The sequence below is a fragment of the Parasteatoda tepidariorum genome, chromosome 4, assembly GCF_982258835.1.
Source record: "Parasteatoda tepidariorum strain Cologne lab strain chromosome 4, Ptep-v5.0, whole genome shotgun sequence".
Lineage (NCBI taxonomy): Eukaryota > Metazoa > Arthropoda > Arachnida > Araneae > Theridiidae > Parasteatoda > Parasteatoda tepidariorum.
Window position 1 is genome coordinate 26,034,290 of NC_141758.1, and position 13,641 is coordinate 26,047,930.

Sequence of the window (13,641 nt, forward strand, 5' to 3'; positions counted from 1 at the left end):
AGAAATAAGCAGCTTGTAAAGTTCAAGGTAAAAATTTTTTTTAGAAGTGAAACTGAAGGAAATAATAAGCGCGAACTGTGATAGAGAGATAATATTGAAATATCTGAACAATGTTTTACACTAAGAATAAGAACGAATAGAATTGATAATAATTTTTTCTGATTTATCTTATTGATGGTGTATCTGTATGATTAGTTTTATCTTTTTGGTATGAGATTTTTAATGTGCTTGTTGGTTACCTTTTCTAAGATAGTATGTTTTTATTATTACTGTTATTTCTTCGATCGAGATGAGTTTGTCATGTTGTCAATCTATGTTGCATGTATTTTGATTAAAGGCAGTTTTATTAATTCGTGAATCTCCATGCAATATTCTCTCCGTGCCCTGACCAACAGGACTAAAATCAACTTTAAAAAATTAAAATTCGAGATTTTTGTATAATAAGCAACAAATTGCAAAGAATTTTGTATATCAGTTTTCTGTAATAAAATATTTTTGGGAGTTTTTTATGTGATTAATCATGATTATAATTAAAATCGGTAAAAATATACTGAAATTGGCGACTTATGTTTGGCGCCATTTCTGCTTGCTCGGAACACAGTGGTAACAGGAATGGCAGCCAGAAAATAATCATATTTCAATAAAACATCGGAAAATTTCAACAAAACATTGGCCAAAACTTTATAAAATTGCAATGAACTCAACGTAAGCAAAATTAATTAACCCATTAAAATGCATTTTGAATCGAAGCAAAAATTAATGGAGTAAGCAAGTCAATCACTGCTTTTTTTCCATCGTTATTCAAATCGTACATAAACTTAAGATTTATCTTATTTACTGAAGTCATTTTTAGGACCAGTAGCAAAAGTAACCTTACCAGTCGGTACCCAATGTGGAACTACCGTACCTCTGAAATTACGTATACCATTGAACATTTAAAAATAACGCTAAAATCTGAACCAATCAAAATCACGATAGGGTTTCAACATCGCCCATCTTGGTGATCAACCACGATCACAACTTGGCGAGAATCAAGGGGCACCTTCAAATAACCCTTAAAATCAACTGATTTTTAGAAAAATAAATAAATTGAGCCTTGGTAGTTGACCTGATTTTCTTAATAAGAGATCTTAAAAGAAACGTCTTGAAGAATCAAAGGATTTAGATTTTCGTCCCAGCATTTTTTTTTTATTTTAATTAATAATGGTAGTAAAAGTTAATCTTAGTTAAAAATTAAAAATTTTTTTCATAATATAAATAAGTTTTCAATATATTTTTTAATTTTTAGTTAAAAATTGCATTTTTATAATTTTTTTTTATTATATAAGTTATTTCATATCAAAATGTTGTATGTTTTTTTTTTTTACTTCTAATTTCTTACAGAAATAATAAGAGAAATAAATGTCTTTGAGAAATAAAGCTCGTAAATCCACTGGCCCTCGAGCTACATCAACACCTCAACTGAATTCCACTAATAGAGTAAGTGAAATATATTTAGGTATTACTGAATTAAAAGTTTAATTTTAGTTTAAATGAATTTTCGCTTTCAGCTTTTACAAAATATGTTTACACGTAATCAACATTTTTTTCTGTTTTTAAAATTTATATTCTTAAATATTTATTCTCTAAGACTTTTTGCATTTAAAAATACTCCTACATATAATAATTCTTATATTAATATTATATACAGTCGAACTCGTTTATAATGAGCTCGGATTTAACGAGAACTTTGATTTACCGAGGGAAACGAGAATATTCGGTTGGATCAATGTTAAGTCTATGGAACAGAAGTCGCTTTTAACGAGCAAGACCCGGTTTTAGCGAGCAATATTTTTCTGTCTTGCGATCTTTTTTCTCATCTTTCTAGTCTTTCTGTCTTATCTTTTTTTCAAAATGATAAGAAATGCGCGGGGAGTTAGTTGTCATTAAATTAAGAAAAGTGTTTAATTAAATTAATTAATGTAATTAAAGTAAATAAGTATTAATTCAATTTTAAGTAAACTCAATAATTTAACCTCCTAAGCCCCCACCACCCTCTTCTGGTTGCACGCCTGCCTTAAGGACCTGTTTATTACGAGCACCCGGATTTAACGAGTACATGTTACGGTCCCTTTGTGCTCGTTATAAAAGAATTCGACTGTAGTTATGTTTCATTTTATTTTTCTGCATGTTTTAAGTATGAAATGTTTCAAATAATTTGTATGATTAAATGAATTCTTAATATACTTTTTTGTCTTAAAACTCTCTGAATTTAGAATGTTAGTATCTATGTGCTAAGTAAATCATTTTAGAATAGATTATTGTTGACCAAGTCAAGAAGGTGGAGGCTCCAGAATTTTGCGATTAATTGTATGACAATAGCATTATGGTCATGATTATGCACTGAGTGCCTTTACTTCCCAGACAAGCTGGTACTTGTGTATTTGAATCTGTGTCAGCCTCAAGTTACCCTTTAAAATTGAACTTCAGTACGAAATATATTGTTTTGTAAAATAAGTTTAGACCAAAGTAGAGGAAATTCTTCATTCAGTTGCTAGTCAATTCTAGATTGAGGAAGTGTGCAAAATTTCTGTAAGGATGATCAAATAATTTTTAAAAAAATCATGAGCATTGATTTAAAAAAATAAGGTTTAAGGCAAATAACCTTTTGCTACATGTCATGATAAAAAAGGATTATTTGTCACGAGGAAAATATTATTTGTAATGGTCAGGTATGCATTAACAAAAGTGTAATTGCTGTTTGTTTCAAATTTGTCACAGAAAACTTTTTAGTACTACTATCAAAACATCCTTATTTTACCTCACTGTCAGCAATTTTTAACATCATCAAAATGTTTCTTTATTATTCATTACTTAATTTTTAAAAAAAATATGTTGAAATTTGCCATTTATATCCCTTTATCATTAAGGCAAGGGGTAATGTGAAGAGTTCTCTGCTTCTCACAGCTGTACTTTCACCTTGATTATGTCCATTGCACTTGACTTTCAGTCATCAAGAATTGAACGGACAACAATTAATTTTTTGTCTTAAAGGAAAGCACTGTTTTCTGCATTCAGTTGATGCCTTTGCTGTTACGTATCAATTTCTATCGTCACAGGATTCTAAACATAAAGAAATCTTAGGGAGTTCTGATTAAGTAAAATTGGGATTTAGATTGGGATTGACAATTTAAATCAAAATGTAAAAATAGATAGACTAAAATTTGCAACAAAAAAAACTTTTTTTTTATTTGCATGAAGCAAATCAATTTGCTACCCATCCCTGCAGTTACTTAAACAAGAAAAGAATGCAAAATCAATTTCTTGTTTTAAAATGAAAATGTAAACAAGCAGCAGATTGTCACCAATGAGTTTTAAATAAAATTATTTCATTAGTTAAATCAATTGGATAAAGTCTTGTAATAAAGTAAATAAAAATATAAATGAAATGCCTGTAAAGGAAAAATTTGTGTTAACTTCCCTTCCCTCCAGTGGGGGGGAGTCATAGGTGTCATGACTCTCCCCAAAATTGAGAAAAAATTAAAAGTGATAATTTTTTTAACAGTTTACAAAAGAAATAAAATATTTAAAAAATTATTTAAGAGGGCATAAGGGGGAATCTGAGTCTATGACCCCCCCAGGAAATATTTCTGGATCCGCCCCTGCTTCCCTCCTATTTTATTGTAAAAACAAACCCTTTGCAACATGTTTTATGATTTAAATTTTACCTCTGTAAGCACGTACCAATGATTTCATTAATTTACTATTAAAAAACTACCGCTCCTTAGAAAAGTATAATATTTTTTTTTTCCTTTCACAAAATGCATATTTTTACGGATATTTTTTTTTTTAAAATTTAATTTCCATTTATCCCATTTATGTTGTTTTATTTATATTCATTACTTTTTAGAAGAGTTATTTTGCAAAACATTTACAGTCGAACCCCGCTATAGTGAACCGTCTGCAGACTCAGAAATGTGTCCACTATAACCGATGGTTCACTATATCCAAATTTTTTGAGGAATATTTTTTGCATAAAGCAGTTGAATGATTGAAAATTGGCTTTGCAATTATACATAAGTTATTTAAAAAATTATTAACTAATTAACAGATAATAAAGCAAAAATTGATGGAAAAAGTAATTACGTCGCTAAATATTAGTTTTATTTTCACTTTTTATGAAAAAAAATTGTGATTTTTGATTGAACACAATTTGATTTTAAATAGAGTTCATCAATTTTCTTATCTACAATGTGCAAAGAATGCAAGATTTTTACATTTTGAACAAGATTTCGAACCATCTTAACAAAGCATCTTCTACGTTTTCTCTTTCAGCTCCACGCAGTTTTTTCAACGAAGCCATGTTTTTGTCGTATGCCGCAAGAATTGCACTTCGATTTTTCCAAATGTTTGAAACTGTAGATTTTGACAAGGAAAATTCCTTACTCTGTGTCAATTGATTGGTTCCATCTTCAATACGCTTTACAATTTTAACTTTGTCCTCTATCGAAAACGCTTTTCTCTTTAGAAAATTTGCCATTTTCACTGCTTTTGAAATAAAAATCTTGTCTCACATAGATAATGTAAGAATATGAAGAGAGCAGCTGTAAAATGAGTTAAATTGTTCCCCTTCTTGATTGTCAAGGGGTGATTTGTAAAGAATATGGTTTGAACAGATAAGAAAATTCCAAAAATTCAGCAGGTGGCCAAGTTAACTAGTTGTAGGGCAAGTTTGGGGAAAAGAGACAAAGTGAGGCTTGTCAGGGAGAGGGGAATATAAGATAAATGATCTGTTTGACATTTATTACAGTATAGTTAAAAGTGATAAGCATAAAGGAGAGTAATATGACACATTTTATAGGAATGCATTCATTTTCAGTCCCAACACCTGCAAGTTTAAAGATGGAAGACTGAAAAAGATATTTAAAGAAATGAAATTTGAGTCCACTATAACTGAGTTTCCAAGTTCTAAGCTGTTCACTATAAGCGTTAAAAATAACATTATTTAAATAGGAATACGGATGGGACCGCTAAAAAAGTTCACTACATCCGACTGTTCACTATATCCCAGGTTCACTATAGCGGGGTTTGACTGTATTAATATTTAATATGAAATTGAGATAGTGTGGGCTGCATATATTAAATTGCCTTTTCATTTAATTTTAGACTTTGAGGCAAAGAGCATCTACTCAAGTAACCAACAGCTCCCCAACACAAGGAGAATCCTCTGATTCTGATGTGAGTTTTAACTTTAAATTGTTTAAAGTTATTGTAGTGTAAAGTATTTCATTGACATTGTTATTGTATGATACTTTTACTTTAAATTTAATAGTTATTTGATTTTATTGAATGTACTAATTTATAAAGAGTACAAGATTGTATAAATAATACCTGTGTAAAATCATTTCAGTCATTTTCTTCAAAACCAAAAAATGGAAACCTCCTTGTAAATAAAAATGTTGTGATAATAAACTGTGACACAATTTTTTTAAATTACATATGCTTAGAAAATTAGTTTAAACTTTTTTGTAAAATTACGTTTTATTTGTTTTAATTCACATTAAATGTGCATTCGTTACAATATGTAATGATTTGTTGTCAGTTTGGTATAATTTGTTCTTAAGTGTCTCATGATATTTAAACAATATCAAAAGGAGGTTATTTCAATTAAGAACCTCAATAAAATCGCGACATATTTGATAAATAGTTTAAGTTTTACATTGTTGGCGAAAAATCATGTTTAGTGCCATTTTATAGTATTGCCTGAAAGGGATCGCAGGATTCTACATAACTATCATACTAAGTTTATTTTACATTTACTAAGTTTTACATTTACTTAGTTTATATTTACTTAGATACATTTACTAATTTTTCCCCCCTCATATAAATTGATTCTTGGTCACTGTAAAAAGGTTTCCTTCTTAAGCATATTTACTATTTATGTAAACGCTTTTGAAAATTTAGGCTTTTTTTATTGTTTCATTAAGCCTACCCAAATAATCAAGCATCTGGCCAATATTTCTTTCATTTCCTAGAAAAGAACCCATTTTCTAATGGCATGCCGAAATCCAGCTCATACTATATTTAAACTAAAACCTTTGCGGTAATTAGATCCTATTCAATGAAATTATATTTCGAGAAAAGTATAAAATCCCTTCATTGCTTATGTATTAATTTTTTTAAAAATTTATTTTACAATTTGAATATTAATTGGCCAATCCATTTTGTAACTTTCTTTACACCATTAAGGAATGTCATATGTAATCACTTAAAGAAAAAATTTAAGCAAATCTAATAATTTTTGTGAAAAGAAGTCTTAGATATTATTTACTTACTCCAATTTGTAGCAACTGTCATAATTAAAGAAAAAAAAAAGAAAAAACTATGTGTTGTGAATGTAGCACAATATGTTACAACCATAATAGTTAGTTTTGAATTTTTAAAATTCACAATTTCAAAAATTTTTAAGAATTGGAGTAAATGTGAATAACACCAAGATTTATTTTCCCAAAAATTATTAGAACTGATTGATGTTTTGAATTTTTCTCAATTTAATGACTAATTTGAAAATTATTAGACTGCTCATAGTTTTTAACTGACTTATATGCTTTTTGTTCATCTTGATCACTTGATTTAAATAATAAGCAGGATTTATATACTACAGGAAAAATCTGGAAATCTAAAAAAATTTGAAATTCACTTAAAAAGAAAAAAAAATCAAGGAAATCTCGAGGAAAATTGAGAGTTGCCTAAAACTGGAAGGAAGAAAAAAACTGAATATAATATTTTCAAGCTTTTTTTTTTTGTTTTTCTTTTTCTATGAAATATTAAAAACATAAAAAATCTTCTGAAATTTTAGGGGGAAAAAAACAGATACTATATTTGTTTGTATGGTTGTAGAAATTCTTAAAGGGATAATAATGATTTTGTAACTTTAATTTTTTCATTCTTTAAGGTTTTATTCATTAATTTTCTCCACAATGTTATTATTGTGTGTTTTTAACTGATGTGTTGTGTTATTGTTTATATTGAAAATGTTGCATTTGAGAGATGGAATTTATTTCCTAAAATCTAAGTGAAACCTGCTGTGTAAATCTCATTTGGTTCAAGTTAATTTAAAGTTTTACTCCCAGGGCAGGTTATTAACACTGACTTATTTAATTTTTAATATTCAAATTGCTTTGTTTATTTAAATACAGTTGAACCTGTTTATCTCGAACCTCTTTATCTCGAAAACCTCTATATCTCGAAATTTTTAAAATTCCTTACATTTACTGTCTAACATCAATGTATTTTCTATGTTTATGTCGAATTTTTTTTTTCAAAACCTCCGTTTCACGAATTTTTAATAATAAAGCACAAATGTCAAAACTTTCCTTATCAGTAGAACTCGTAGACAGAGATGAATTTCGTAAATCCTCAGGAATTAGGGATGAACAGGTTGGGGGTGTTTCTTTGAATTTCCATCACTATCCCTGCACTTCCTTAACTAGAAAGGAATTCAATGATTCTGGCAATAAGTGAGGGGTTAATGAGTAGTGACCACCAGGGGTTAGCTTTTCAACATAGATACGAAAGCTAAAAATAGAAATTCATTTTGACCTCAAAATTGCAACCAATGGATCAAAGGATAATTAAGTGTTTTAAAGTGAACTATAGAAAACGATCTATGAGGAATTTGCAATCTTTCTAACCTCAAAAGAATAATAGTAAGAAATAAGGTTATGAGTCAAAAATCTTGTAAAATTATTTTCAGTGTTAAATGTATGTTAAAAAACTGTTATGTGGTATAATTAATTTAAAGAAATATCTATATTTTTCTACTAAAAACAAAGCACTTTTAATAGAATTGTTAAATTAAATTTAATTTTTTTATAGTACCTGTATAACTCGAAACCTCTTTATCTCGAATTTTTCGCTTTTCCTATGAGATTCGAGATAAACAGGTTCGACTGTATTTTGTTTAGAGATGCTTAATTATAAATTTTTATTTATTTTAGGAGCCCACTCAACGACTTAGAAGTAAGACTCAGAATTCTACAATCCAGAGCACCCCAGGTCCGTCTGGGTTATCCTCACGGCCAAGCACTTCAAGAGCTGCTGCAGACTCAAATGTAATAGTTGAATAAGATATCCATTTTAATAATTATTATTTTTGAAGATGTTAATGAAAAAGATATTTTACAATTTGTTATGAAAATGTTTAATGCATTGCATTTAATAATTAAGCAATCTTATTCAAAGCTGCCAACTATTACAATTTATCCGTAATTATTATGTTTTCATAGTAAAAAATACGGTCTTATGGTTGGGCAATGAAAATGACGATTTGTTTGAATTTTCATGATAATCAATTATCTCCAACAAGTTATTCTAAAACTTAATCTTCTCTCAGAAAAGCTAACGAACGTCAACTCAAATCTGAGAACAAGGTTCAAATGCCGGAAGATAAAAAGGCTATAAAAGCTAGTTCTATTTTAACCAAAAACTATATCGTTGATTACAAGTCATCAATTTAATTAAACATTTTTATGTGAAATTTTTTTGTATAAATTATAAAAATCTACTTGAATAATGTTTTCTTTTTGAATTGAAATATTGTTTTAAATTCAAAATAGTAATTATTTAGTGTCAACAAAGTAAGGTACTTAGTTAAAGATTATGTATTAAATTATTTTTAAAACATATGTTTTAAAACAAAATATAACGCACATGTGTTAACAGAAATTTGTGTTTAAGTTCTTATTATAAAATGTTACAAAGTGCTTATTTTTAAGTTCAACATGAAAAGTGAGAACCCTTAGTATTTATAATGTTGATATGTAAGTTTCTGTTTGCCAAGTAATTGTAAATTTTTGCTATAATAAATGTAAAGAATATTTTCTCTTTGTTTTTATTGTTAATTAATGTTAAATCTTTATTTTAATTATATATTTATTCTTTAAATATAGATTAATGATCAGTCAACATTAAGATTGTCTAATGGAAGGCATCGAAACTCAACTTCTGAATCAGATACTACTTCAGATTCTGATGAAGTAAGGTTTTTTTACTTATTCTGTCAGAGAGAAGCTACAAAAATTTTCAACTGAGTAGTTTGTTAATTTATGATTCTTTTTTCATTAAATTCTGTATTCAGAAACTAAACCACAACGGATTTTGCAGAATTAAACACCCTCCTTTGTTTTAGTTTTGTTGCTTTCTTTTATTAAATGTAGGTTCCATTACCATGATCTTTCACAATGAACTTTCTCAGTTTTTTCTTTCCCAAATTTTACATTCATGATATATTTATTCATCACACTGTATAATCAGTCTTCCCAGAGTTATAGCATAGAGTTCTTAAGATATAGCACTGCATAGTCAATTATGTCTCATTAATTTAAGAAATATTAACTGGGATGGATTGGCTCACAGAGATGCATCCCTCTGCACCTTCTCAACTGCGCCCTCTTTTGGTTGAAAGAAAAAGCAATTGATATAATTTATTGATATGAATACAGTAGAGCACCGATTATCCAAACTGCTCGGGACCGAACGTGGTTCGGATAATTGGAAAGTTGTTAAAAATCTAGTTTAAATGATTATTATTTATGCGCTAACTACCCTTCTCACTTTTCGCATTCTTGGAAGATAATTTTCTGTTGAAGAGGACTAAAGAGATACGTAGGTTTAACTGTATAACAATAATGTATGTATGGCTACTGTAAGAAAACTGCTAAAAAAGGATGCAAATTTAATATGGTCATCAAATGTAGTGGATATTATTTATTCTTCCAAATTTAGAAAAATTGTTGATAAGTTAAAAAGTATTCTAAGCTTGAAGGGGAAAAATAACGAATTCGGACATAGTTCGGATAATTGGACGTTCGGATAATCAGCGCTCTACTGTATTAACTTAGGAAATATTGATTGAGATGGATTGTCAGAGATGCATCCCTGTGCACCTTCTCAACTAGCTTCTCTTTTGGTTGAAAAAATAACAATTGATATTAATTTATTAATATGAATATTCGGTTTTAAGAAAAAAATATATAAATGAATAGTTAGTAAGAAAATTTATTATATCTTTTTCTGCATAGTTTGTTACTGTTCCCTCAGGAAAAGTTTTTTTTAAAATTCTTTCTGACCACAATGAGAGGGCTAGATGGTCTAAGGTCACAGCATAACCACTTGTAAATTCCTAGAAACTAACATCCATCCTACCTGTTTTATGCAATAATCCTGGTCTATACTTTTGACTGTTAGTTTCAGAAGCTTTCGCTGGCTGCACATCAACAGTCGGCGAGCTGCAGATTGTGCACTTCTAATCTAAATATAGATTTTTTACTAGTCTTATTACTTATTCTTGAATGTAACTAAAACTAAGTATTACATATAAACAAACCTCAAATATAAAGCTGATAAAAATATTTTATTTATTATAATCAGTTAAAATACAAAAAAAAAACAGAATTTCCGTTGAAATTGTAGTGATAACATTTTTTTTTTAATAATTTAAAAATTTCTAATTTTAAAAGCATCCCTGCTACAGAGGATCAAAATTGCAATGGCATGTCTTCAGAACATCCTCAGGGATGTTTTGCAGACTGTCACCAGTAGCGCATTGTGCAGCTCTAGTGTGACATAAATAAAGTATCTACCTACCTAATTTTTAAATTTCTTATCATTTTTTTGTTGTAAATTTTATTGTATGTTATTTAAAATACATCTTGTATGGAATTGGTATTTTCTACTATTAAAAACAGGGTGGCCACCCACCTTGAAAACCTGGAATTATCAGGGAATTTTTTTATACTAGAAAAAACCTGGAAATATCAGGGAAATGTGGATAAAAACCTGAAAAAATCAGGGAATTTTAAAGAAAGCTGGCAATTTTTCTTTGATGATTTTTTTTAATTTCACTAATTTAAATTAACTTTACTAATTAACTTTTGACTGCTATGGGAATTTAGGAAAGATTCTGGTGGAGGTGGAGAAAGGGATTAGGATATTAGCTTCTGTTTTTAAATTCTGTCCTTGGGCTGAATCCATTTATGGCTTAAGTTTGTTCCGATGCTTTGGTGGTAATTGTTTTTCTCTATTTTGACAAAATGTTTTTGTATTTCTTAACTTTATAAAATTCTCCAAAAATTTGTTGGTTATAATTTTATGATAATAGATTTTATATCGCACTCTTTTTCTGAAAGCTTTTCTACTCCCTTTCAAAGAAATCTGTGAATTATTTTTTCTGAGCAAACCAACCAATCACACATTTTTTTACAATCGCTAGCAGCAATGTTTGTCGACAAATCGTTACAATTGTTGCATTAATGCTAATTCTTTCTATTTCATTTTAACCTCTTATAACATATTTTAATTTTTAAAAAAGGGTTTTTTTTTTTAAGAACCAACTATATATTAATATTTAATTTTACTCTTTTGTTGGCCAATATATGATTTTTGATTCAAAATTTTCTGCCAAAACATTAAAAAATAAATAAATAATCTTTTTTTTTCAAGATGATATGTTAAAAAAATACTATTTTGAATAAAATATTTTATAATATAGACACTTTTCTTGTACACATCCTATACTTTATAAGAAAAAAGAAGCAAAAACCTGGACATTTTAAGATTTTTATCTGGAAAACCTGGAAGAATCAGGGAAATTTGAAATCTGGTTTGAGTAGCCACCCTGTAAGAATTTAGATTTTAAGAATGTGTACTCAACTACATATCTTACTCAAAAATAAAATTTTTTTTTTTTTACAGTCAAGTTCATTTAATTTTAATCACAAATGAAAATTATTGCAGTTCAGATAAATTTGTAGTTTGTTGTGCTATTTGGTTTTTGTATTTAATTTTCTTTGATTGTATAAAATAACCTTGAGTTTTCCAAGTATTGATTAACATTTTCTTTTGAAAAACTATCGTGAATGTTTTGTAAAAAATATATTGCTCAGTATTAGTGTCCTTAGATTTATCTGTAGCGTGATATATATATATATATATATATATATATATATATATATATATATTTGATAATGAAATGTGTGTGTAAATATTGTGTATTTTTAAAATATTATTTTTTCTTTATATAAAAATAAATCTTTTTTGTTAAAGGCACCTGGTCGAATCAAAGCAACTCAAGAAAAGAATAACCCTTCAAAAAGGAGGAAAATAACAAGAAAAAAAAATCATTCAGATTCTGAGGAGGTTCGCCATTATATAAATATTAAAAAAAAATTATCAAAATAAAAGGATATACTAATTTCGTATTTATTTTAAAGATGCTTTCATTAAACTGCATGTTTTCCTTTTTTATATAATTTAAATTTTTATTTCATGTACGAAATTTGATGAAATGTTTCTAAATTCATCAATAATTTAATTATAGTGAAACCTCCAGTAAAGACCACCTCTATGTAGCCACTTCCTCTATTTACGATCACTTTTAAGTGGCACATAATTTTTGTCATGGACTTAGTGTTGAGGAAAACCTTTAGGAAAGACCACTAAAACCTCTCCCAACGACCGTCAAAACCTCTGCACCAAATGTGGAAAAGGTCAAATAAGGAAATACCAAAAAAAAAAAAAAAAAAAACGTACTATGTTTGAAGTAGCCCCTAGCCATTTACCTGGAGTGATGGTAATGAGGTATCTTCTTCTTCCTTATCCCCAAAATTAGCAGGGCTAAACAATGTCCATGAAATTCATGACCCGGAGAAAGTCGGCCACCAAAAGTGGGTTATTAGGAATGTTCCTTTTGTCCAGACCAAGACAGTCCAGGATATGTTGGGGAGAAGCCTGCATGTTGTGGCACCTGTGGCAGTTTGGGTAGATTTTAATACTACCCTCGAAAGAAAGGGACTCAAGGTGGCCGTTGATAAGCCTGGTAAGTGCCATCTGGTCCTTGCGGTTGCACCGAATGTTGAGTGCACCTCCTAGACGGGTGCTCTGGTACCAGTGATGTTTTTGGGGGGTACGAGCCGGGAAACATGGTAATGAGGTATAACTATTTCAAGTAGTGGTGTGGCGTCACTGGTTAGGACAAGGTTTGGCTCGGGTCCGCAAGAGAAAGTCTTTTTCTTTGGTCTATTATGATACCCCTAGAGGGAAGAGAAGCTACCCTGCCTGAAATGCACTATTCTTATTTCCATAACAACAGACCGCCTCAGACTTTGTGTATGTGTGTGGGAGGGGTTCTTAATGTAGACGAACTATAGATTAAAATATGTTCAAGACATTTGTGTGTATTTAGAGAGCTCTTATTGACGATCTCTGAAAAAGATGTATAACCTCATGTTGCAGTTAAAGTGCATTAAAGACTATGCTTTCTTAGTTAAATGTTCTCAGTTATGACTTAGTTATGACTTAGTTAAATTTTAAAAAAAACAACAACTTTATTTTTAAAAAAACTAAGAATCAAAAACAAAAAAACCTCTCTCTCTTTATTTTTAAGAAAACTAATTTTAATATTATTGAATTATTTGCAAACAGAAACAAAAAAAAAAACATAAGAAAATGTTTAGGAGAGACCAACAAAACCTCTCCCAGTGAACGGACCCTTAAGAACGGCTCTGGCTGTACTGCTGTATAGCTCTGGCTGTATAGCTGACTTTATGCAACATAACTGGAAGTAAATGATGGTTCTAATCTGGTCATGTGACAGTTCCATTT

At 29.1% G+C, this 13,641-nt stretch overlaps 1 protein-coding gene across 7 annotated transcripts in view; it reads left to right on the top strand.

The window, feature by feature from the left end:
• LOC107452970 (non-structural maintenance of chromosomes element 3 homolog) overlaps nt 1-13,641 on the top strand; it is a 34,368-nt gene continuing 20,727 nt past the window's right edge. Inside the window, exons 1-6 of one of the 7 annotated variants that reach the window (XM_087160823.1) lie at nt 1-208; nt 1,384-1,479; nt 5,146-5,217; nt 7,980-8,093; nt 8,931-9,017; nt 12,085-12,177. In XM_087160823.1, the coding sequence (XP_087016949.1) occupies nt 1,402-1,479; nt 5,146-5,217; nt 7,980-8,093; nt 8,931-9,017; nt 12,085-12,177 (444 nt within the window). In that variant the 5' untranslated portion in view covers nt 1-208; nt 1,384-1,401. Of the gene's footprint in view, nt 253-1,383; nt 1,480-5,145; nt 5,218-7,979; nt 8,094-8,930; nt 9,018-12,084; nt 12,178-13,641 lie in introns of all 7 variants that reach the window. The other 6 variants (XM_043053695.3, XM_043053694.3, XM_087160824.1 and 3 more) reach the window with 6 other exon arrangements.